At 54.1% G+C, this 24655-nt stretch overlaps 4 protein-coding genes across 4 annotated transcripts; 3 read left to right on the top strand and 1 right to left on the bottom strand.

Annotated features, from left to right (window-relative positions):
• Nucleotides 1-85: 85 nt before the first annotated feature.
• On the top strand, nt 86-11071 carry COCSUDRAFT_46114 (hypothetical protein; the record flags this gene model as incomplete). Its single annotated transcript, XM_005650990.1, has 27 exons — nt 86-233; nt 367-580; nt 687-975; nt 1074-1218; nt 1479-1600; nt 1720-1970; nt 2101-2371; nt 2509-2760; nt 2874-3036; nt 3125-3376; nt 3511-3923; nt 4067-4198; nt 4280-4455; nt 4559-4760; nt 4878-5009; nt 5336-5691; nt 5821-6040; nt 6204-6416; nt 6562-6690; nt 7012-7218; nt 7403-7602; nt 7806-8205; nt 8409-8687; nt 8987-9272; nt 9393-9643; nt 9939-10241; nt 10499-11071. 27 exons carry the CDS (start codon nt 86-88, stop codon nt 10727-10729), a joined length of 6237 nt encoding a protein of 2078 aa, XP_005651047.1. The 3' UTR covers nt 10730-11071.
• Nucleotides 11072-11259: 188 nt separating this feature from the next.
• On the top strand, nt 11260-12557 carry COCSUDRAFT_52353 (hypothetical protein). The gene is made up of 5 exons (XM_005650989.1): nt 11260-11313; nt 11564-11682; nt 11820-11889; nt 11996-12088; nt 12218-12557. The coding sequence occupies exons 1-5, from the start codon at nt 11275-11277 to the stop codon at nt 12338-12340; spliced, it is 444 nt and encodes a 147-aa protein (XP_005651046.1). The 5' UTR covers nt 11260-11274; the 3' UTR covers nt 12341-12557.
• Nucleotides 12558-12587: 30 nt separating this feature from the next.
• Nucleotides 12588-20117, bottom strand: COCSUDRAFT_39583 (hypothetical protein; the record flags this gene model as incomplete). Its single annotated transcript, XM_005650988.1, has 21 exons — nt 12588-12770; nt 13180-13314; nt 13400-13543; nt 13640-13765; nt 13989-14252; nt 14413-14607; nt 14712-14795; nt 14892-15023; nt 15183-15413; nt 15581-15618; nt 15957-16104; nt 16431-16583; nt 16873-17127; nt 17314-17457; nt 17638-17768; nt 17975-18191; nt 18504-18598; nt 19127-19313; nt 19465-19624; nt 19745-19857; nt 19995-20117. The coding sequence occupies 21 exons, from the start codon at nt 20115-20117 to the stop codon at nt 12588-12590; spliced, it is 3258 nt and encodes a 1085-aa protein (XP_005651045.1).
• Nucleotides 20118-20903: 786 nt separating this feature from the next.
• Nucleotides 20904-23688, top strand: COCSUDRAFT_64519 (inositol 1, 3, 4-trisphosphate 56-kinase; the record flags this gene model as incomplete). The annotated part of the gene is made up of 9 exons (XM_005650987.1): nt 20904-20969; nt 21268-21403; nt 21547-21680; nt 21795-21855; nt 22022-22143; nt 22253-22354; nt 22535-22717; nt 22864-22945; nt 23063-23688. 9 exons carry the CDS (start codon nt 20904-20906, stop codon nt 23260-23262), a joined length of 1086 nt encoding a protein of 361 aa, XP_005651044.1. The 3' UTR covers nt 23263-23688.
• Between the last annotated feature and the right edge of the window lie 967 nt (nt 23689-24655).

Below are 24655 nucleotides of genomic sequence, written 5' to 3'. Positions count from 1 at the left end.
GTTAGTGAAATATAAATTCTTACATTGCACATCGACAACGCACTAAACATAGTGGAGAGGCCTGTTATCATCTGATCGAGACACGATGACGTCCATGCTCGCTCAGCAGCTGCAGGCTCTTGGGAAACCAGGAACCTCGCTCCTGCGAGGCAAGGGGAGGCCTTCTCTACTCTTTGAGGCTCACCAGGCGGCAGACATCGATCTGCAGACGATCTATGATATCGCTCTTCAAGGTGCGATCGTTTTTTGCATGCAACAATGTGCAAGGATATCGTACACGTACGTGAGTATGCAAATCTGTCCATTGTACGACTTATGAGGTGTGACAAGCTGGACTAGCCACTGACCATGCTTTCGGAAATGTAGGCCTGGTGGAGCTCTGCCAGGCTGATGATAGCCTGAAGCCCTTCCTGAACACTTTATTTAGAAGGGATCGTGTGGGGCTTGAGCGGGAGCACCAGAGCAAGGCGGTCAATGAAAAAGTGGACCAGTCCCTCTCTGCTCTGCTCACCCTGCTCTCAAGACACTTTCTGAAGGATGCCACTACCAAGGTCCTTGAGTTCCTCATCCGCCAGTACAGGTGTGCGATTTTCCCTGAGCATGGCCTTGATGGAATTACTCTAAGCCTTCCTTTGGGCCTGTATCACTTACTGGGACGCCGATGGGAAAATATGCCTGACGTGCAGGGTGAACGAATTCAACGTGAGCGCGCTGATGGGCTGCGCCCTGCCGTTCCACTCCACTCTGCAGTTTGTCCGACTTGTCCAGACCATGCGCCTTGAGAGTCTGTGGACCTTCTTGGCGCCCATGCAGCAGTCGGGGGCCCCGTTGCCTCGCAGCACACTGGTGCAGCGCTGCTGCAACGATGCGGCCCTGCTGGAGTTTGTGTGCCAGGCAGCCCAACAGGCAGCGTCACCCTCCTGGCTCTCATTCTACGGAGTCGTAATCTGCGAGGTTCTCGCTGCTGTGCCCAAGGTATGGCATGCCTCTGGTTACAGCGCTGAGAGCAGATCAAACGAGGAGAGCACATCAGCCCCAGGGATCTGACCCGCGATGTCTGCGCTTGCAAGCAGGTCACTGAGGACGCCATAGCTCGCCTGCTGCCCTTCATCCTGAATGGGCTGAAGGCCACGTGTCCCAAGGAGCAGAGAATGGCGACCTACATGATCATCATGCAGCTCATCAGCCGATCCACTCCTGCACCTCAGCTGTTCAATGGTGCGCTGCAAGACACTGCTATAGTCGCTCTGGGGGCTCTTTCTGAAAGTAAAACACATGGGAGGCGCCGATGATGATAGTAACATAATCTGGAGGGGCTTGCCCCTTTGATAATTCTTTACAGTTTGTATTCCCTGAGGCCCTCCCATTTCAACACAAGCCTTCTGAAACCTTTATTTCATTCGAAGGGTCGGACGGTATGGATGCATTTTTTTCAGTGAGTAATGTAAGCCTAGCAAGCAGCGATGCTGTGTTTGCAGTGCTGTGTGTCGAGATCACAAAGGGAGCCAAGGAGGGTCCCGTTGGGCCAGCGCTTCTGCTCCTGACGGGATTGCTGAAGAGTCAGGCGGGGCATGCAACTTTGCCTCCAAAGACACTCAAGGTTTGTTATTCTCTCCTTTCATGCCTGTAAAGGTTTCGTCCGTGCGTGCACGTTGTTTAATGTCATATTCTTCCTGTTGGCTTCAACGGATATGTCAGAGGAAGCTGCTGATGATGCAGCACATCAAGCGCCTGCCAAAACTGCTAGAAGAGCTCGCAGCAAAGCCCAAACAGATGGCTCCGCTGCTGAAGAGTCTGCTATCGAGTTTGATCGCCGCCGAGGACAGTGCTGAGGCCCATCAGAAATTGCTGCAAGACATCATTGCCGAGGTGCCTATGGCTGAGCACGCCGAAGCTGCAGCCACAAAGCTGCTCCACGCCTTCCAAACAGCAAACAAGGAAGCGTTACCTGGAATGCAGCAGATCATGAGGTGATTTGCTATCTTACAAACTTGCTTGTTTGTTTCTCGCTGTTTGCTGACATTCTTCCTTGGGATGTCATTTTTTGTGTGGTCATTGTAAGGAATGCTCTTATGCAAAAAGGTACCATTTGTGCCACAGGGCGTTGGACATCCGCTACCCAAATCAGGTTGATGCAGCTGTCAACAAGGCCCTGGCGCCTCTGGGCAAGGGCAAGAAGAAGAACAAGAAGAAGGGGGATGATGCAGCAGAGGGAGATGATGGGGACGACGAGGTGGTGAAGGCAGCCAGGAGAGTGCTGGATTTTGTGACTGGAGCCCTGGACAAGCGCAGCGCTCGCAAGCCGCTCCCTGATGCGAGCGCGACCCTGGCACATGCGATTGACGCCCCTTCTGCAGAGCTGCGGCGCACGGTCAGTCTTTCGGCATCCCTATTGCACTCTTCTGACACAGGGCTACAAGCAAAAAGGACTTCTGAGTATGCTCTGGACTCGAGGAGTGCTCCATGAGGGTGCAGTGGCTCAATAGACATAATGTGCATGCTTTGCAGGCCGTCATGCAGCTTGAAAAGACAGCAGACGGTGAGGGCAATGCTGGTGATGACTGGGCTGTGGATGTGTTGCTGCGGCGGCTGGCAGATGATGATGCCGGTGTCGTGTTAGCTGTGCTTGAGTCACCCCTGCTCATGAGCATCCCTGCAGCGGCGCTCTTTGACGGCCTCAGCGCCTCTCTGCAGCGGGCCACAGCTGCACTGCGCAGCGCAGCAGCTGACAGTTCAGGGCCGATGGGCATAGCCAAGAAGGTGAGCAATGATCCTTGCGCAGTGGAAGATCTAAGTTTTCCTGTAAATCAAGGGTGGTCTGTTTTCAAATGTGCTGTAAAACTTCCATGATGAGAGTGTTGGAATGATGGCAGGTGTTGAAGCTCCTGGCGGGGCCATTCCTCCGACAGCATGCAGCCTATCAGCAGCGAGTGCTTGTGCTGCTGTTGGACGACGTCCTCCTCCTGCCCATGCAGCGGAAGCTCGCCCTGGTGGCTCTCAAAGCTCTGAAGAAGCAAGACTTCCCACCGCTAGCAGGTGCTCATCTGGCTCTGCATTTATGTCCTTGATGTGTATATTCTGCTTGATCGGACCTGTTCTTTATCATTTGTGATGTGCCATGCAGGTCTGGAGAGTGTTGAGGTTGAGTCTGTAGGAGAGAAGAGTCCCAGCTCCAAGGAGTCTGTCACCAAAGCACTTCAGAAGCCAGGCGATGACCTACCAACCAACAGGAGCATCATTGCTGCCATTGCCAAAGGATTGCAAGACAGTTCTCATGTTGAGGACATCGTTACAATGGCATCAGCTGGCCATGCCAACGCGCAGCATGTGCTGCTCTTGGCCCTGTGCCATGCATGCTCACAGGCAGCTGAGCCAGGTACGCAGCTCAAATACCACCCTCGCAACGCATCTTTGGCCTCTTCACTCCAGGGTTACTGTTTCTCTGCGGAGCGGGTGACCAGCACAAGAATTGAGACATCAATTCATGCATTTACCTGATCGCATGCACAGGGACACCTGCGGCGACCCCCTTGCTGAAGGTGCTGCTGGCAGACTCTGCTGCCCTGAGCGGCGACAACACAGCCAAAGCGATTGACATGTCAGCGCACTTCACGGACGACGGGCTGCCGTCCAATGAGCACTTCTCAGTGCTCGCCAGGGCGCCACAGGACACTCAGAGAGCCCTGCGCCGCCACGCCCTCTTGGTGGCTCTGCAGCATGCGGGCCCAGAAGTGCTCGAGCAATGGGCGGGCGGGCCGCACGCACTCTTCCGGCGCATAGCCGGCCTCTCTCCGCTGCAGGCGTACGATGTGCACCTGAGTGCGCTCGTGCAGGCAGTGTCCGGCCAGGGCTCGCCTGCGGTGTTCCTCTCGGACATCTTTGGCGTCCATGGAGATGATGGGACGGCCTCAGCTGACATGCAGGTATGTTGCCGAGGGCTTGCTGGCCCACTGTGTGATAGTTCCATTGTACTGCCAGATCCCTTAGAAAGGAACTTCGGAAGTGAGGAAAATCACTTTGGGCAATGTGATTCGTTCGTCCCCTCAAAAGTGCAGCTGGAATGCAGGGGCGTGCGTTGGAGCTGCTCGGCTCCCGCTTCGCTGCGCCACGGAAGGCTCACAAGGCCGCGGACGCCACGGCCGCCTTCCACAGCGTGCTCCCGCGCCTCCTCGCGGCCATCGGCAGTGCGCACAGATCGGTGCGCGCCGCCGCGCTGGTCGCCCTGCCCCCGGCTGCCTCCAGCCTCAGTGGGAGCCATGCCCATGGGATTTTGGCGCAGCCGCACCTCGCTGAGCTGGTGGCGGCCGTCACACAGCAGCGAGAGGTGCTCGAGACCGACCCTAGGGCGCTCGCTTCTCTGCTGCAGGATGCGCTGCGGCATGCACAGCAGAATGGAGGCGGCAGCGCAGTGAAAAGCCCCAAGCGCGGCAAGGCCTCTGCTGCAGCAAAGAACGGGTGATCCTTGGTTTCATGCGTCCTGTTTTAGAGCTGATGCTGTTCCATTGATTTAAGAGCAGGTTGAGATTTTCAGCATGCTCACTTGAGGTCTTTAATGCAGGTCGTCCCTTGGCCTGTCCAGCGCAGCCGCTACAGCTGTGGGAGAGTACTTTCTGGCTATCCTGCCTGAGCAACATGGTGAGGCCGGCGCTTCAGCGGCGCTGTTGCTGCTGCAGTGCATCGCTCCCTCTGCTGAGGCCTCTGCGGGCCTGCATGCCGGCAGCTTGCTGCTGAGCCGCTACCTGGCAACAGATGCATGGAAGGTGTGTTGCTTCCTCTAGAGATGGGCATCACTGTATAAATCGAACTTCTGAAGAGTGCAGGATGTGCTGATCTGATAGGTGGTATGCTGATTTAGACCCCTCTGTCTGGCAATGCAGGTGAATGGTGCAGCACTGCGATTGGTCCGTGATCTGTTAGACCTTTACACAGCGGAGGCCCTGGCAGGGGTGACAGAGCACCCCAAGCGCACACCAAAGTCGGCTGACAGCCCTTTGGAGGTCCTCTTGAAGGTCATCACGCTTCGGCCAGCTGACACAGGGGCAGAGCCCAGCGCCACAGCCGTCAAGCAAAGGGCGCTTGTCCAGCTGTCAGCCGCTTTGTATGCTGCTGTTCCTGCAGATTCGCAAGTGCAGCTGCTTCTGGTGAGCCTGCTTTGAACGAGCTTCTCTCCCTGGCATAAAGCGCCTTTGCACGCTGGGATTACTGCACAGCGCGTGCTATTTTGCAATCACTCGGCATGCCCGCAAAATAGGAAAAAGTAAATGTACTGATTTACTCACGCGACAGCTTGGAGATTGGCTCGGACGCTCACTGGCAGAGCCAATGCTGTGCGCAGGCTATGCTGCATGCATCATCCAGCGACTCTGACGAGGCATGCCGCGCCGCTGCTCACCGGGCACTGGCAGACGCGCCTGTCTCAGCGGCGTCCCTGGCAGACATCCTATCCATGGAGCCTTCTGCGCCGCCGCGCACCCCAGCCAAGAAGGCCCGCGCAGCAGCGGAGACGGCAGCCGGCAGAACGAGCTCCCTGGATGACTGTGTCGCTGTGCTGGAGCTGCTGCAGTGGAAGGCAAATGTGCAGGATGGCATGCAGCTGGTGGGCTCTCTCAGCTCGCTACTGCCTTACCTGCTTGCGATTGCCCGCGAGGCAGCCCCAGCAACCACCGTGGGCGAAGAAGAAACGTCCTCGAGGTATGCAGGAATTACTAACCGAGGCTTTCCCAATGTGTTGTCGACTAATTTCGATACTTCTGCTTGGTTATGCACCAGAGAAAGCAAGTTTGTTGGAAGGATAAATAAGTGCGACTGTATGATATGCAGGCCTGTGGCGGCAGCGTATGCGCTACAGCTGGCGCTGAGCGCTCTGCAGCTGGTGGCCGCCAGGCATGCACATGAAGGCGCTGCTGACCGCGTGGATCTGGAGCTGGTGCTGCAGTGCGCTCGCGAAGCACCCGGCAGCCTGGCTCGCACCGCCGCCCTCACCCTGCTGGCCCAGCTGGCTTCCGTCCTGCCTCGCTCCACCCTTGAGCACGTTCTCGAGGTGCGCAGTCCACATTTGCTCCCCTCTGCTTTCTAGCAGTGTATGTGAGCTAGTTATCATTCCTGATCTAGCCAAACCGTTGCTCTGAAGTTTTGGGTGGGCATGGGCATCGTCCTCTTGTGCAGTACTTGTCATGATGATATCCACTGTCTTGGGCCTGCAGGTGGTCATTGCGCAAGCCAGCACAATAGAACAGGAGGCCGACGCGGTTTCTGCGGAGGCCAGTGCTCGCGTCCTGCAAGCCTTTGCAGCTGCCTGGGTGGCTGCCGGCCATGAAGAAGCAGAGCTGATCCAGCTTGTCGTCAAAGCATCAGCGCGCGTGCCTGCACAGTTGCGCCTGCCGCTCCTAAGTGCCCTCTCGACTCCGATGTCCTCGGTGAGACACCTTCGGGTCTCCTAATCTTTCTGCAGCTGTTTTGGGTGTCATGTCATGGGTCAGGGCACACATCTTGAGCTTGTGGGGTGGCTAGCACAAACGGCATTGAGCTTGAAGAGTTGGTTGACGGCGATCTGGACTGCAGGCGTCTTCTCTGCAAAGCATGTGCACCGCCCTGCTGGAGCTGGCAGTGCAGGCTCCCAAAGGCAGTGGGGAGGAAGCCTCCAGCGAGGAGGACTTGTGGCTATCAACAGCTGCCACGCTCAGCAGCAAGGTGTGGTAACAAACCTGGGGGGCTATGAAAAACACTTTCCTCATGCAATCCTGCTGGAGCGAGTCATTGTCAAGTCACTGCCTGCAAGAGTGGTGATAGAAGTGTGTGTTCCACACTGAAGCCGATGATGACCTACGATTGCACGTCAGGCTGAATTCTTTGATGCTAATAATCGTGCTGAGGCTTCAGTTCTGTGATGACCACATGTGCACCACATAAGATCTGTAATCCAACACATGCTTGCTTCATGGAACTAAGAGCTCTATTTTGATTTTGTAGTCCTGCATTGGGGACTACAATTGTGTCTCTGTGGTCTTGCAGGCGCCGTGGGTGACCAGGCTCCAGGCCCTTCAGGGCACGCTGGAGGAGTGTGTGCAAGAGGACAGGGTTGCAGAGCTGCAGGCGGCGGTGCTCAGATTCATCGCTGACCAATTGGCTGCGCTGGTGGAGAGCAGTGGAGGTGCCATGGAGCCCGATGTCCGGCAAGCTTTGGTGCAGCTCATGCAGACTGCCACGGAGAGAATGCAGGTGAGCACTGCGTTTGCAACATCTGTATCATTGGTAGCTGCAAAGTAACCATATTGTAGGTTAGGTGAGGGAGCACCCTCTGACTGTGCTTCAGGCAAGCTGCATGTCAGTGCGAAGAGAGTGTTTGATATCGGCTTTCAACGGGGCTTCTTTAACACTAGTCGGCACTGTGTTGTCTGTGCAGCAGATAAGCAAAGGAGAGGCCGAGGACACCATGACAGCGCTGCTGGATGCTCTGGAGCATGCCATGCCAGCGGCGGACTATCTCAAGGGCCTGGTCAGCCTGACGCAGCACGATAGCCAGCCTCTGCGCCGCCGCGCGCTGCGCCTATTCACCTCCAGGATGAATTCCCTGCAAGCTGTCGAGGACGATGACCAACCAGGGTATGCTCCTTCCCATGCAATGTGCTTCTAATTCACTGGATACTAGGGTGCCAGCTTGACCTGCTATATATAACTGACCTTCCAATCATGAAAACTTGCATTAAATCATCAAGAATGAGACAAGTCCGGTGAGCCCTGTTTATGCGACAACATATGTTCATTATTGGGCGCATAATGATGACATCATTTTTATTGCTATGCAGGTTGGAGGCTGCATCTGCGGCCGCTTCCACGGCGGCCGAAGCAGCTTCGGTGGTGGCGGAGCAGCTGCCGCGGCTGCTGGCGGCTGACCAGAGCGCCGGAGTGCGGCAGACCGCACTGCTCGCGCTCAGCAGTGTGGCGAGTGCATGTGGCAAGGATCGCCCCGACCTGCTGCTGGCCGCCTTGCCGAGCGCGCTGGCCGCCACCCGGGACGCGCAGCGGCCGGTGCGTAGCAGCGCGCTTGCCACCGTGGCCGCGTGCACCGCGGCTCTGGGCACTCGCGCGCTGCCGCAGCTGGTGCCCCTCGTGACATCCGTGCTGTCGGCTGTGGAGGCTGCAGGCACCGCTCTGGCAGCCGCAGATGACGCGCAGCCCGCCCCCAAAGCCAAAGCACGTAACGCGGTGCGTTCGACATCCTTGAAATCTCTCTGGACCTTGATATGCAATCGTAATCCTTGCATTGAAATTTGCCTCTTCAATTCAGGCTGTTTCACCTAGCTACCTGTGGTGTTAGCAGGTCGCCAGCATGCGCACTCAAAGTATGTATCATTCTAATTTTTGCCTACGATAGCTAGGAGCTGAGTTTTGGCATTGTGGCCGAGCAGAATGAGGAGAGGCGGAGGTCGGGCGCGTCGGCCGAGGCGCTGCATGTCGAGACGGCGAGCGCGCTGGCGGCATTGGACGCGCTGGCCGCGGGCATGGGGGCGTTCCTGGCGCCCTATCTGCCGCGCGTGCTGGAGCTGGTGCTGCAGCGCAGCCTGCTGGCGTGCCGGGCGCCCGCCGTCGCCGCCACGGCCGCGCACGCCTGGCGCGTGCTGGCCGACGCCGTCCCGCCGCGCCTGCTGCTGCCGCCGCTGTTCGGCCACCTCAACACCGCCCTCCAGGTGCGTTGGCATTTCTTTTTAGTTTTTAGGCAATTTCCATGTGGGACAGTGAGAGCAGTCTCACAGGTGACAGTGATTGGGTCTATGAACTGAGCAATCTTGGACTACTTGGTGTGGCCTTGAAAATGCAAAGAGAATCATTCCAAGAGGCATGCCTGTTAGTGTAGATTCTTACCACATTCTTGTCAGTATTGCCTTTGTTTGTCTTTAATAAGCAGGGTGCTCCTAGTCCTGACTGCATGGACTGTAATTGAAGGTGTCAGCTGCTGTGTCTGACACTTACATTGCTGTCTGCGCAGGGCGGCGCGGCTCCGGCGAGGGCGCTGCTGCAGATGGTGGAGCGCGCGGTGGCGGCCATGCAGCCCGCGACGGCGGCCGCTAACGCGGACGCGCTGTTCGGCTTCCTGCAGCAGGCGCTGGACGTCAGGCAGCGCGGCGGCGTGCCCTCCACCGATGCGACCGCGGTGGAGCGAGCGGCCACCGCCACCCTCGTGGCAGCTACGATGAAGCTGAGCGAGAAGCAGTTCAAGCCGCTCTTCCTGCGGCTGCTCACCTGGGCATCCACTCCCCCGGCCGGCCAGCCAGGTGAACCTCCCTCACAATTTGACATATTCTCGCACGTGAAGCTGGCTCACACAATGTGCAGAGGTCCACTATACCAAGCTAAGCGAGTGTTTTGACGTTGTGCCTGGTGGGTATGTGCAGATGTGCAGCCGCTGGGGCGGCAGATCGTGCTGTACGGCGTGATTCACGCGCTGACGGAGCGACTGCGGTCGGTGTTTGTGCCCTACTTCCGCTACGTGCTGGACGGCGCCGTCACTGTGCTGACCGGGCAGGCGCAGGAGGCCTCGCAGCCCAAGAAGAAGCGCCGGAAGAGCAAGGCCATCGAGCCCGTCGGCGATGTGGTCAGCGCGGATGCCGGCGTCGCGCAGAACACCTGGCTGCTGCGGTTCAGGGTACGCAGCTTTCTCAGTCTCTGCCCCTGCCTTGTCATTTGGGGCTGCACGCAGAGATTCTCGCTTAGTTGGTACGTACCTGCAAAGCTTTAGAGAAAAACATGCAGGTGATGGTGACCTTCTGTTCTACCCCCTGCAACATTCACACTCTCAAACTGTAAAGGGCTCAGAGGTAGCCACCAGCACCTGCAGAAAGTCATATCGCGCACGGGTGAACAACAGCATGGCTTGCCGCTACCAGCTTGGCTTTCTCTGTGTCGAAGGCATGTTGAGATGGCGTGCTTTGTTCGAACAGGTGCTGCAGTCGCTGCGGACGTGCTTCCAGTACGACAGCGTGCAGTTTGTGGACGAGGACCGCTTCCGGCACATCCTGCCGGCCTTGGTGGCCCAGCTGGGGGCGTTCCCATCCGAGGACGCGCTGCTGCTGCTGGCTGGCGAGGAAGGGAACGCCTCATCAGTCGCGCCTGGCAGCGGCGCTGATGCGACGGCCGGCTGGAGGGCCCAGGACTCGGTGTTTGGCAGGGCGGCTGTGGATGCTCTGGTGGAGCTGGGTGCCTCCTGCGGCTCTGACGCCCTCTGGACGCCCTTCAATCACCAGGTGCCCCTGACATCACAACATCCTGCTTTTTAGGGATAATTATGAGCCCAACAATCTTCACTCATGTTGTATTAAATGTCAGGCCTCTGCGGCCTTCAGCTCGCGCGTGCAATTTCCATTCACCTCCCTTTCCCCGCATGCGCAGGACCACATGATCTTGCATTTCCCTTGCCCTTTGCAGTGCCTGTAACAGCTGCGCCCTGATCAGCAGATGTCTGTGTGGCGAGTTACTGAGGCAGAAGTTTCTGTTCGGGCAGGTGTGGAACGCGACGCGCAGTGAGGATGCAATAGAGCGCAGCCGTGCTGTGGCGGTGATGCTGGCCATGCTGGAGCGCATGCGCGAGGAGTACGCCCAGCGCATCGCAGAGGCTCAGCAGCACATTCACGAGCTGAAGGAGCATTCGGAGCCCCTGCTTGCCGCGCAGCTGCGGCAGCTAACGGCCCTGTTCAACGAGATCACTGGCGAAGACCTGGATGAGTTCACATAGCCGTGGAATGCAGGGACATGTTGATGGGTGGAGAGACTTGTGCAGGAATGAATGCTTGCACATGTGTTGCCAGGTCACAGCATCCGGGTCAGCCGGGTCAGCCAGGTCGATGAATTTTTGTGTGTGTACTAGTTGTGAGCTTGGTGAGCTTTGGAAGACATGCCATTGTTCCAGTTCCCTGTGTGGCTCCTTGAGTATATACATACCTGTACTTCAGTGTATACATTCCTGTCTTGCAATAACGAGAGGAAATCGAGTACACTGGTGCCGTTGCGATGAAAGGCATCCTTAGCATTGGTCCCCCAGCTTTAAAGGATGCTGTAAGACATGACATGCCATGAAGGAAAGCAGGAGTCCTATTCTTGATAACGTGCACCCTATTGTCTGCACCCTGGAGCTCAATGATGGCACGTGAGAACAGGTGCAGCACTGACACGTGGACAAATACAGAATACAGACTGATCGCTCCAACATTTGATAATAGACTGTTGGACTGACGCTGCCGCATTGTGACACTGGGTGGTACGAAAAGCGCGCTTATCACAATGGCAAGGCCAGAGGAGAAAGCGGAACGCTACCAGAAGGTTTGCATACCTAGTTTGCCGCTGTCGGCCAGATGCATGATCAGTCACAAGAATTGAATTTCAATGCACAAATGAATACTTATTGTTAGATTGGCTGTATGGAGATCATAATTTGCCGTTTGGGAGATCCCATCTCTGGCAGATCGTGAGTCGTCCTTGTCACTACTTATCGCGATCTGTGTGGCGTTGTCTGGTTGTGAGCAAGCATCGGCGATAAATATATAATTAATACTGTATATCGTGCCTGCAGGCGATGCAGAAGATGGTTGCAGAGCTCCAGCATAAGCATCTTAACCCGCTGATGAAGGAGAGCTTCTTATGCTCAGCAGCATGCTGCGACATCAGAAATGAAAGGGAGCTACAGATTTGGTGAGACATGTGGTATTGCAATAGTGTGCAATCATTCGGGCAGTGCCATTTGATGGCCCATCATGTGAAGATGGCTGAGAGAACACCATTTGGGAACCTTGGGCTAAGAATCTAACAGCTTCCTTCATGACGGACAGTCTGGACAATTGTCAGCAGCGCGCACAAGCTGCAAAGACCTTCATTGAGAGCAAAATGCAGGAGTTCCAGGTACTGCTCATTGCCCACCACTGCCTGAGAATTGCCGCATGGCCCCGGAGACCGTATGAAGGTTGTAAGATTTGCCCCAACGCCATGCTGTCTTTTAAACCTGCAGGCCAGGATGCAAAGATGCATGGAGCGATGCCAGGACCTTGCGCAGGAGTCTGTGCCACCAAATCCTACTGAGAAGGATATCTTCAAGGCACAGGTCCTGCACACATTTCTGACCCCCGCCCTTCGCTTGTAACATGTCTGGCTATGGTTTACATCTGCGCTTTCTAATTTAAGCTCCAATTTAACAACTTGAGCACCAGAAAGATTGCTCCTTGTTGTGCAGGACAAGCTGGCAAACTGTTTAGCAGGGTGCGCAGAGGAGTACGAGGGGAAACTTGAGCCATTCAAAATCGATGTTGCCGCACAGCTCAGCAAAGCCCTGTCAAGCTGGCACGGCAGAGGCTGATCCTAGCAATGATATCTCAGCAGTGCACAGCACAGCAGGCATTGCAGATTGTGGCATATTCAGAAGTCTTTAGAGCCAGTCAGACATCCTCACAGCAAAATCCAGCTCGTGGCACTGTCTGCCCGGGATCACGCTTGGAGCACCACTTTCTTGCCTTAACTTGGAAAAGTCTTTCAGCGTTTCGGTTTTAGAGCGCCATGCAAACATGCATATTGGCATGATTGGATCTTCCAAGGCCAGCCTAATGTCAGTTGAGGCAATGGCCGCGCAAATCCAGCGTGATGATATTCGTGGCTTTGTGCATCGGCAGCATGACTGTCAGCTTGCTGGCATCCAGCTGTAGAGGCTCGGCCAACGATTCGTATCTATCACTCTCCTCGTTGAACTGAGACAGTTGAAGTGCACGAGCTGCAGGAACCGTGAAGATCACCTGGAATAGATGAGAGTCATGCTCAGATTGTTGCATCCCTGAAAGAGTGTGAGCAAACTTGCAAACTGATCAGGTTGCATTCGGAGCACGCCAAATGCTTGATAAGTGTGGGCCCAGTACCTGTGATGGTGTGCCAAACATGCCAGGCATTAATTTGAGTACCCCTGCTACGCACGATCCTGGCCCTGCACTCTGCAGAGCTGCAGTGGGATACAGGGAAAGGTCCAGATAGGCCACCTGAGTTTCCTGAAAGCCATCCAAAAGCTCCTGCACAGTGTGAAATAAATGAACGCATGTGCATGCCTCAACAGAGGTCATGTAAGCAGTTCCAGAAATAAAACTTGCGACAAGGTCACGCCTGAGACAGAATATAGAGAGCTGACTTCAAGCAAGCCCGACAAGGCCTTACCTGAGGTGATATAGGCTCTGGCTGAGAACCACCATTGATCAGCCCTTCAGATGCAGGTGGTGTCGTTGCATGCAAATTTGGTCTCGTCACACGGGTGTCATTCAAACAGACACCCTTGGGCTTCGTGCTGAGCACCTGTGGAACCAAGATAAGCAGTCAATTTATAAAGAATTGCTGGAATGTACTTTTGGCGCAAATGGCTATTTCACAGGGGCTTTACCTGAAGTGCAATGACTGCGGGCAGGAGCATTCCGACATGCTGATTGTCCAGCTGATGAGGTTCAGGCAGCAAATCATATCCTCTTGATCGGGAGTTGTAGGAGACCAGCTGCTTGTCCAACACCCGCCTCATCATGAAAAGCACCTGCACTCATCAGCATGCTGAGTGTTTGTATGATTCAGGACGTCACTCATGCAACAATGCTGAGGTTGAGAGGGAGAGATTGCCAAACAGCCGCACTTGTGACATGGTTCCAAATTGGCCGCGCAGCAGCTGCAGCCGCCCTGACAGGCAGGCAGCAGGGCCAACGTTCTCCAGGCCACTCTGTGGCAGCAGCTGCATGCGCTCCAGATCCAAGAATGCAACCTGCACCCGCTGAGAGCCTCAAGACAACATGGCAAGGGTACACTTCATTCAATCATACAACATGCCCAGGGGACAATCTCTTCACCTCAAAGAGGTGTGAGGAGGAATTCCTGACATGCGTCCCTGCTTTCCCTACCAGGTGTCTTCGTATTTAGTAGGTCAAGCTGGCACCTTACAGTCAATCAAAGTATACGTATAGAGAAGGGTGCAAGAGGGAGGCAACCTGCTGCTTCTCATAGGCGTCCCAAAGCTCCTGCAGGGTCTGTGGAGGGGGTCTGCCGAGCTCTGGGTCATTGACATTGGCATCGTTAAGGCAGCAACCCTGCGGCTGCAAGCTCAGCAGCTCGAGCGCGACTGTCCCTGGAAGGAACAGCGTCAGCAGCTTGGCCTCCAGAGCACGCGGAGTTTCCATCGGGAGGTAGCTTGCGCTGGCAGACTCATACTGCAGCAGCTGGCTCCTCAGCTGATGCTTGATCCTGAAGATTGCCTGCAGGGTAGACATGGGATTCTTCTCGTTTTTTGGTTGCCCAGGGAAGACGCATGCATGTACAAATCTGTGAGAGCAAAAAGTTTAGGGCATGATGTGAGGCATGATTTGCCAAGTTGTGTGTAAATAAAACATATTGCATGCAAATGCAATGTGGCACCTGAGAGGAGGCGCCCATCTGGCCAGGCACCATGTGCATGTCCCCGGCCAGGCACCCACGTGGCCCCACGTTCGTCAGCCCGGTCTCTGGCTGCAGCTCCATCTTGTTCAGGTCAAGATACACCACTTTTGTGGCATTAAAGCCATTCCACAGGTCTTGCAAGCTCTGCACATCTGGCAGTGGTGGTGCGGAGGCCTGTTGCAGACAAGTATTTGGTCATGCATGCATGCCAAACAAGAATTTTCATCACAAGCCAAACAAGACGGGCAAATTGAGACGTGTGCATGCAGAAGCATTACCAGTACGGACGCCCTGACAGGTTTGCGCCCTCTCCTGGCATTGGCATCATTCAAGCAACGGCCCTGAGGCTCAAAGTGAAGCGCCTGCAAGCCACAAGCAACATGCAAATATGTTAACGGACATTGCATGGGTATTCATTAGGATTTCTGGAGCAGAGAAGTGCTCGCCTGCTCAGCAACATCTGCTGGTAGGAGCATGGTAAGGTAGGACAGTTCGAGAGGGCGCGGGTCATCAAGCTGCAAATAAGCGCCCGCGCTGACATCATAGTGCATCAGCTGCCATCTCAGCGTTTCCTTCACCTTGAACATGACCTGCGGCAGTCATAGTGTGCATTTAAGCACTCCATCCCTCACTGCCAGCCCTTCCGAGAGCGGGGACAGGTGATCTCGCCATAGCACAAAAAAATTGTGGAGCAGCTCGATTGGTGATTGTCCTAAAAAGCTGGCGTGGTGCTAGGATAATTTTCACACCTGCTGTGATGTGCCAGGCTGTTCAGGCATGAGGGAGATGTCCCCAGCCAGGCAAGAGTTTGGGCCAATGTTGATGAGGTTGGAGGTCCCCTTCACGCGCATCTTGCGCAGGTCCAGATAAGCCACCTGCCTGGACTCGTAGCCTGCCATGAGCTCCTCCACACTGATGGCTCCCATGGGTGCATACCCAGCCAAGACAGTCCTTGACATCTCCATGTCTGTGTACATTGACTGCACACATGCAATGGCAGCAGTCAGTGAGGGCCGAGAAAAGGGTCAGGTAATATCGCAGATGGCCCCATACATCCTTTCACATTACTTGTGTACAACCTCACCATCACCTTACAAGTGTGTTAGTGGTGCCATTTTAGCAGCCAAGTAATCTATGTGCTGCCTACCTCTCTTGACCTCAAAAGGCCCGGACTGCTTGAACTTCCTGCAAGCCCACAGTGGAACATTAACATTACTTGGCATGCATCTGCCTTTCTTCTGCTGTGTACTACTGCAGGTGGCATTCTTTAGATGACTTGCTCCAATAAAGAGACATATGCACTGCTCAAATTGGGCGGGCATCAGAGCTTGCCTTTCGCTGCCGAGAACATCATCTTGCAGCAGCAGCTCAGCAGCTTCAGCCACCATCCGTGCGAAAAGCCCATCCAAAGGAGGAAGCCTGAACCACACCCAGACTACATCATCTCTCTTGGTATCATAAGACACCACCGTCTAATTTGAATGGAGTGCGAGTATGAGCCTGCTGAAAGCAGGGGTGCTTACCTCCTGCCAGGAGGCCGATGAGGCCAGCAGAGAGAGACACCAGGCTCTTCCAGCACCGGTGGCGCACTTTGCACATCACATCTTTCACATTCGGACACAGCGCCGCACAATCGGACGGCCCAGTCTGTGGGGCTCCTGCCCCATTCACCTGCCACACATGTCCTGATCATCAGGACTCTGCCTGTGACAAACTGTTAGGCAATCTGCATGGCGTGAACAGCCGGCAAAGAAGCGGTGACAGCAAACCTTATCGGTGATGTTTGATTGGTTGGGTGTTGGTGTGAAGTCAGTCGCGTTGGCACCGAAACCAACACTGAACCTGTCTGACAATTTACCCTGCATCCCACATTCCATATTTGTGGCTTCTTGTAGCTTCTTCCCTACTGTACATCTGAGCGTGCATGAGCAATGCTTTGCTTTGAGCATCACCACATGGCAAAATTGTTCAGATTATGATGCGAGCTGGTATGTCACCTGCGAGTCTGTCAGGCCGACATCACAGGTGATTGCAGCATCCGCTTTGTTGCTGGTGAGGAAGATGTCAAAGGTCAGCGCCTTTGTGGCCTTGCTTGCAAGAGTTGCCGACTGCGCCACAATGGGCGTCACGGATGCTGTGCAATTCACAACCTGCATGCCATGATCAATTTCAGGTCGCAGATAAACTTCTCCCAGTCATGGATGTGGTTGGGGTATGCATGCATGCAGTGGGCACTTGCCATGCAGACTTAGCACAGGCAACTGCTGGAATTTTGACATGGCTGGGGACCTCAAGAGGAGGTGCCTTTCTGAGTCCGCCAACATGCTAGGGGTCAGCGGTACACAACATAATCTACGGAAGTGGTGATAGCAATTCCGTTGTTCTTAAACTACCAGATATGCGCAGTGTCAGGTGAATACAGAGAGATGCGGTGCAGACCGAGACGATGAAGGTCGCGGCAATGCTGCCGGCGTTCTGCACGGTGGCGGTGAGGTAACCCCGCTGAGTCAGCGCCTGGAAGCTGCCGCAGGTGGCGTTGTTGAACTGGCACACCTGCGCGCTCAGGATCTTGCCGGGGCTCACGTTGTCGATCAGCATGACCGCGTCCGCGTTCACTGTGAGCGTCACAACGCTGTTGAGAATGTTCGTGATCGGCAGGGCGAATCTCAGGCTGCCGCTGCTGCTATAGGACGCCTGCACACATGCACACAAGGCCGGCACTTAAAACACTGTGTGTTGAGTAACCAATTGCTGTGGCGTGCAAACAGTGGGTTGCTGTGTGTGGGTCTTGAAAGGGCTGTACATGAGCCTTCAGCGATGTGCAGGCACTGCAAGGTGTACAGGTGGGTGGTACAGGGCTGGGGATGACTCTGGAATCACCTGATTGGCGCCCGGCTGGCCCCCGCCCCAGCGGCTGACAAAGTTGACGGGAGTGGTGCCCTGAGAGATGCGCTTGACATCGGCCTGGTACAGGTCATACAGCTGGTTGCCCAAGCAGGTGCCCTGTGGCTGCTGGCAGCTTCCCTGTAGCCCTTACGAATCTCATGTGGTTGTCGGACCTCACAAAGAGAGGATGGAGTTAAACGAGCACCGATTTAAGAGTGCACACACATGCAAGAGTGCATAGAAAGATGACACACAGCCAAGAAAGCATGGGGATGACAAGAGGACTGGTGCAAGGGAGAGGAATAGAAAGGGAGTCACCGATTGGTACTGGAACGCAAAGTAGCTGGTCCCAACTTTGTTGCAGGTGGTGCCGTCTGTCGACACCATGCTCTTGTCCACCATCATCCACTTGTCTGTGTTGCTGCTCAGCACCTGCTGCGGCGAGGAGTCTGCACCCATGCAGCCACACTGACTGTTCAAGTGGTAAGGTACTACTTTTCCTCGGCCGATGTTTAATTTGTTGTTCACTTTCATTCCGTTTCATCTCTTTGACTGTCAAGATAGAAGCTTGACAATGCAGCTGAGACACTGCTTTTTCTCCCGAACAAGCCCGGGCGGATTCAGCGGTACAAGGGAAGGGCGACATAGGGCGCACCTGCAGGGGAGGGGATCATGAGGTAGTAGCTGCTGAAGTCTGGCATGGACTGGTAAGTGGCCAGGTCTCCCAGCAGCTTGGCGGCCACTGTGTTGGCGTCATTCACCACAAACGGCTGGGTCGGATTGAGGCTGAGCGTCTGTGTCACGCTGGTGTTGGCGGACTGGATGGAGATCTGAATGTTAAAGTCCAGCCTTGCAGGGTCCACCTGGTACCCCTGCTTGCAACATGCTCTTGTAGTCATTTTACAAAATGTTTCTGCTGAGAGGCTCCAAACAAGCTGCCAATTCCTACCCCTTGTTGATCTTGCCAGATCCAAACCACACCAATTCAACTGTTGGCATGGTGCTCAGTATTTATGCGGCCCCCCACCAGCCGGGGTCAAACATACACAACCAGGCAGTTCAAAGATCTACCCATTCCGGCTGTCATGTAGTGTAGCAGCTCCTAATGCTTGCCTTCGTTGCAACCTGTGCTGTGAAAGCTGCATGCGGGCGTGACTGCAAGGATACAGTGAATGAGTGCAGACCTGGTAGTAGAGATCGTCCATGCGCAGGCAATGCGCGGAGCCAGGGGTGCGCAGCCATGTGTGGAACAGATCGCAGTCCAGGCTGGCACGCGTATCTGCCACAGACCCAAGACATCTATTGCATGCCAGCACTGCACATTGTTTGCAATTGATCATCACCACAGTCCCTTGGAATGTTGCATGAGCGCAGGAGCTCTGGGCTCCTGCCACAAGCAAATTAAGCAGTACAAACTTGGAACTTCTTTCATATTTGAAACACCTTCAACTCTCCAATGACCATTGACGGTGGGGTTGCGTTTGCTCTAGATTCCCATGCCAGATGTTCTGCTGTTCAATTCGATTTGGGTAGGCTACAAATCATATATGCACATTGGCGAGCACCTCCGCAGTGTTGGCGCCTCTTTCACAACTCATTAGTAAGCCCAAGTGAAAGACAGCAGAGCTTGTATACTAGCTCCAGATGTGATTCAGGGCACAGAAAGGTTGGGGCTGCTTCACTAAAGAGCAAATTAGACGGCCGTAACTTATACAGCAGGCATTATGAAACCCCTTTTAACCTGTGTCATGCTTACTGGAACAAGGGGGTGGTGAACAAATAGGTGTCTGCAGTGCAAGGTGCGCACATTGGTCAGTGCCGCTGCCGAGGGTGGCGGCCGCGAGGGCCGAGGAGGTGCAGGAGCAGCAGAAGCCCTGGCTGGCCGGGATGCGCGCTCCGTTGGCGTCTGTTGCCCAGCCGCAGGTGGGGGTGTCGCTGAGAGGGCCGTCATTGCAGGAGGATATGGGGAAGTTCGCCCCCGTCCTGATGATTGCCTGTGCCAGACAAGCTTTCATTCCCAAGGATGCGCTGACAATCCCAGGCACTACCGCTGATGTTGCACATGCGTGAGGCTTCTCGAGGGCTGGAATCCTACTTTAATTTACAAAAGGTGAAGAAGTTCACAGCATCTGCATTGAGGCGCACCTCTGTCGGCCGGTTGTTGAAAGCCTGCTGGTATATCAGGGGGTAGGACGCATAGACTGCGCCCTTTGTGATGGTCACATTCAGGGTGTCTCTCAGGTCCCGGCATGTGCAGCCAGGGTCCGTTGCGTAGTTACACGTGCAAGGACACCCGCTGCTCCCACTGCATTGACATAGGCAATACGCATTGTTTGTAGGAACTCAGAGAGGACTTCCCATACTTGATTTCCATGCCTGAAGGAAGGGAGGAAAAGGTCAGCTTGCATGATGAGCACATGATCACCTGTTGATGCATGGGACACTGAATTGTAGAGACTGTGTTGCAAGAGACGCCCCGTTCTCCACTGCAAGTGTGAGAATCAGCTTCTTGGAGCACTGCAGCAGTAAGGCTTCAGCCTGCAAAGAGGAACACTCGTACTTGAGCAGCACAAGCAATTTTACGTATTACGAACCACTGTGTATGCAGATCTCTCATATAAATAGCTAGATCTACAACTAGTGGGCTTTGTCAGCATAGTCCAAGGTGTCCTCACCGAGCCGTCCTGAATACAAGTCTGTAGCTGACTTGACGACAGCACCGTGGCGCACTCTGTCCTACTTTGAAGTAAGATAAGTGTCGCAAGGAAGAAGAAGCACCAATTCAGCTTCGTTCTCATCGCAAACATCCCATTTTTCCGACTACATCAACACCAAAGCATCCGTCTCCAAGCGAGGCCCTATCAGGCCAAATTTGCCAGCAAATCTCTTGAAAGGCTAAAAATTTTCCAAACGAGTGCATTGCTAACGTATTTGCCCTCGCGACGCGTCACCAGCCACTGCGAACGCTTGACGCGATGAGGCGGTTTCACCAAAAGAGGAATGGATTATGGACTGCCCATGAGGGAAATGACCCAGACCAAGGAGCATTGATATTGCTCATGTCCAGCCTCTGTCGCTTGACAGAATTGACTTTGAGGAGAAAGCTTTCTCACATTGCAATGCAGCGTCATGTTCTCACAAGGCGACAAGGACAGCACCAACAAGAGACAAGCATGCACCTGAGCATCGGTCCAAATTTGGCTCCATCTCAGCGTGTGTAGCACTCAGTGGCATGGGTGCGTATGGATCACAGCGCTGGCAAAGTGAAACAATCAGTCGCTCTACAGATAATCCAAGAATAGGTTGATCTAAATCTCTGACGTGACCAGTGGTCGATTGCAGCGACCATCGGTGTGCTGAAAGATCACAGAAGACAGTGAGTCAAGGGTGAAAGAGGCAGTATAGAAGCAATCTAATGACGATCTCGGGATATATTTGATGGTCAGTTAGCGTACATATATCTCGTGAGAATCCCTTTCTGCCTATATTCATTACACCTCGCAGCTTAGATAGCAGGGGAGTGCATCTTGTCGGAGTGAGGGTCGATCAATCATCGGATTTCATGATAGTTTGACAGATATATGATGACGGAAGATGGCAGGGCAGAGCCACCACGGCGAGTCGTGGGGATTGCACTTCTGCCTGCTAAGGTATCTCCTCCCCCCTGGAAAGTGTGGAGAGCGAGAAATTCTGATGGGCGCAATGCATTTACCGAGCTTTCCAAAGATTCTTGATTTCCCTTGTCAACTGTCTGCATGCATCATTGAAGGGGCAGATACGAGCAGGAAGGTATGCTGTAGAAAAGCATATCCTTCTATAACATGAAAGGTTCCCAGGCTGTATGTTGGTGTCAGACTGCATACGATGAGCTAAGTATTGCGTTTTTTGCATAGACAAGCATGTCAGCGTACCGCAACAACCAACTAAAGCTTGTGCTGACTGCCACAGGCCAAGAAGCACCTGGGGCCTAAGCTGATTGAGACAGCAGCACAGATGGGGATCGATATCCGGCCTGTTCATGTGGGGAAGCCCTTGAAGGAGCAGGGGCCCTTTGACATACTTCTACACAAGATCAGGCGGAAAGGTACGCCTTGCCTGCACGATATCTGTCCTCCACTATAAAGTTGCCATTTTGACCCTGTGGCAACGAGCCCTGTGTAAGAGCTTTGTTACACCGATGCTCTCTAGTTGATTCATTTGGCTCAAAAGGTAAGGATTGTGTGACAGAGTGGGAAGAAGAGCTGGCAGAGTACAGCAAGGAGCATCCCCACATGCGCATTGTGGATTCCTTCGACAGAATACGCCCTATCATGTCGCGATTCAGCATGCTGGCTCCGTTTGATAAGGACATCTCTCTCACGGTGAGGGCGCTCAGCATCTTAAGTTCCACGGCTCTGTATATCTGTCAGCACCTCAATTTTCTGGAGCTGATAACTTGTGCACGTTCTCAACCTAACTTTCCTGGTCGGTGGCAGGGACCTCAGGGGCATGGCAGAGTGCGCGTATGTGCGCCGCAGCAGATCTCCATTCCTGAGGGTATGGATTCTATTTTTTAGAGCAGCTGCAAGCTTGTCTTGCATCCACACCTGTCAAGATTGGGCCACCTGCGTTAAACGCTCATAATGCCACAAGCTTCTCCTTTGGTGCCTTTTGGAGGAAGAGTTACTCCAGGCAAAATTTGATGCCGGGGCGGACTGTGCAGGGTGCACGAGGGAGCAGGCGCGGAAGCTGCTGGGAGAGGCAGGCATGGAAGCGCCGTTGCTAGCAAAGCCACTGTGGGCTGATGGCCGGGATGGCGCGCACGGACTAGCCGTCATTCACGAGGTCAGTATCTGGCCTCGAATGCACAATTCCTCCCTTCTGAGACACTAGTCCCAACGCGAGGCATGCATGGCCTCCTGGGTCTGAAATCCGATGTGCGGGTTGCTTGCAGGTGGAAGGTGTTGAGCAGCTCGTGTCTGGTGAGGGGCCCAGCGGCTTTGGGTTGCCTGCCATGCTGCAGCAGTATGTGGAACATGGCGGCTGCCTGTTCAAGGTATGCCTCTGCCCTGTACTTGAAATTCAAGCCTCAAACTTGTGCCTTGACCCTGTTTGTTGCGTGCTCCAACGTATGGCACAACGAGAAATTCTCAAGTTGAAAGTCCTGAATTGTGTCGCACCCAGCTCATAAACGCAACAGCTTTATTCTATTGACTTGATGCTGGTGGTGTGCCAGGTCTTTGTTATGGGCCCCATCGTGGTCATGGTGAGGCGACCTTCCCTGCACATCCCAGTTCCGCCGGAGGATGTGCAGGATGAGGCCGGCTTCATCCAGACCATTGCGCGCATCTCCTCCTTCCAGTCAGAAATGGCAGGCACCGCTGTTCTGCAAGGGGACCCGCCCCAATGGGTAGTTCAGGTAATCTCTCTGTTTAATGCATCAATTGTCAGTGTGCCATGTGGACACATAGATGCATTGCTCTCGACACGATGGCTTTGCTTCCTGCTGTGGTTGTTTGCATCTAAGACTCGATATTGACTGCCATGATTTGTGATTTATGGCAGGGTCTGGCGCAAGAGCTGAGGCGGAGACTGGGGCTGAACCTGTTCAATTTTGATCTCCTCCAGCCCTCTCCAAATCAGCCAGGTATTGCAGCTTTTGTTGAGGTCTAATGTGATAATCTGCTTTATTTAGAGATATGCAAAGCTGCCGTTGACGCTCAGACACAGCCCTGATCAGACTTTGTTCTCCATTTACCTGCAGGACGCGTGCCTGATGGGGCTGATTACATGGTGATTGACATCAACTACTTCCCAGGCTTTGAGAAGCTGCCAAACTATGAGAATCTGATGGTGGAGTTCCTCACAAGCCTGCTGCAGGGCAAGGCCGAGGATCCTCGTGCCCTCAAGAAGTTTGTTTCCTTCTCACAGAAGCCCCTATCCAGAGCCGCGCCTTCACACTAAGATTAACATAGCAGCAAACAACCACAAGAGTACTCCATGAGAGGACCCTGGATAGGCAGATGAGGTGCCAATGCAAAGGATGGCTGGCACCTGCTAAGGCAGTTTTAATAGCAGGACACCTGCTGTGATCACTGATCACATGAGGTACTGATCACGGGACTCTAGCTGTTCCTGTTAACTTCATGACTGCTGGCATGTCTGCCATGATTTTGGCAAGCGTGCTCTTTCAGTTCTGGAGGAGTAGGCTTTCCACCATATGCAGTCCAAGGGCATATGTTTTTCACTGTCCGGGCTGAAAGGATAGATATTTCTGTAGCAGCGTGAGAGACAGCCAGAAATTGGCCAGATGGTGGACCTTGAGAGGGATTGTAGCTGCTGACTTTCCAGTGATTCATCATACCACATGCGAAGGTAAATTGACCAATTAAGTTTATGTAACACACATATGCATGGCACTCTCACCATGCTGTACCCACGATGTTGCAGCACCCTTACCGCAAGGTGATTCGTTGGCTGCATAAGAGCTAGCCCGAGGCCTGGATTTGCATGGGTATGTATGCACTGCATCATGCCCTAATAATTTGTACCGTGCACTGTGTGACACCGTGTGACATGACAAATGATTTACCTGTACAGGCCTAGTAGGCTTGGCGCTGTGGCTAATGCAAATATTTGGCCCTGTGCTGCTCGAGCTGCATGCTTCCAGCTGGTGTCTTGCAGTAATGGTAGTGCAGCAATGCGCCATATGAACTAAGCTGAGCCGTTTCATTATCCTTTCGTTGGGTTCTAGAGAGCACCCGTCGGCAGCAGCTGCCAAGAGGTAGGAAGCTTCCGGCAAGCAGGAAGCGACGGTTTGGGGAACTCATTCTCAGCTCAAGTGAGGTAAGACGACGATCGTTTGAGCCACGATGCAAAGAATGATTGCAGAAGTTTGGAAGACATACAAATTATTATTAACCAGGGGCTTTCAAGTTGTTTGGTGTCGAAATTACTTCAGATCAATCAGGAACTAGTTTTACGGTCCGCGTAAGCCATGATGATGCTGGAGCCTCTTTCGAAAAGACTAACATCCCGCGGTATAAAGCAGAGTCCCCTTTCATGTAGCCAAACTATTCGACTGCTGATGGTTTCTTGCAGAAGGTGCATGACAACACAGCACAGGGACACAAAGAAAGTGGATCCGCTGGCTTCCTTGAAGATGGATTTCTTGGAGGCTGTCAGAAGAAATGATGTCTACAGGGCGCAGTACCTCAGGCAAAAGTTGAGGGAGGCTGGCAGTGAAAGGTACTTTCCAGGACCGTGTTGTAGAAAAATCTGCAGAGCAGCTATGAGTTTAGAACTTTAAGGCAGAAGCACGGTCTAATAACCCGCTGGGTGGCGACTTGCAGAGACC

Source organism: Coccomyxa subellipsoidea, assembly GCF_000258705.1.
Source record: "Coccomyxa subellipsoidea C-169, whole genome shotgun sequence".
In the NCBI taxonomy this organism is placed as follows: Eukaryota; Viridiplantae; Chlorophyta; class Trebouxiophyceae; family Coccomyxaceae; genus Coccomyxa; species Coccomyxa subellipsoidea.
Note: the sequence above shows the minus strand (reverse complement) of the source record. Positions and strands in the feature narration are given on the sequence as shown.

Bases quoted from the DNA above. Each gene is read 5' to 3' on its own strand.
- COCSUDRAFT_52353 (XM_005650989.1), top strand. From the start codon at position 11,275: ATGGCAAGGCCAGAGGAGAAAGCGGAACGCTACCAGAAG. The intron at 11,314-11,563 runs GTTTGCATACCT...TCGTGCCTGCAG, and splicing joins AAGCGGAACGCTACCAGAAG to GCGATGCAGAAGATGGTTGC. The intron at 11,683-11,819 runs GTGAGACATGTG...CATGACGGACAG, and splicing joins GAAAGGGAGCTACAGATTTG to TCTGGACAATTGTCAGCAGC.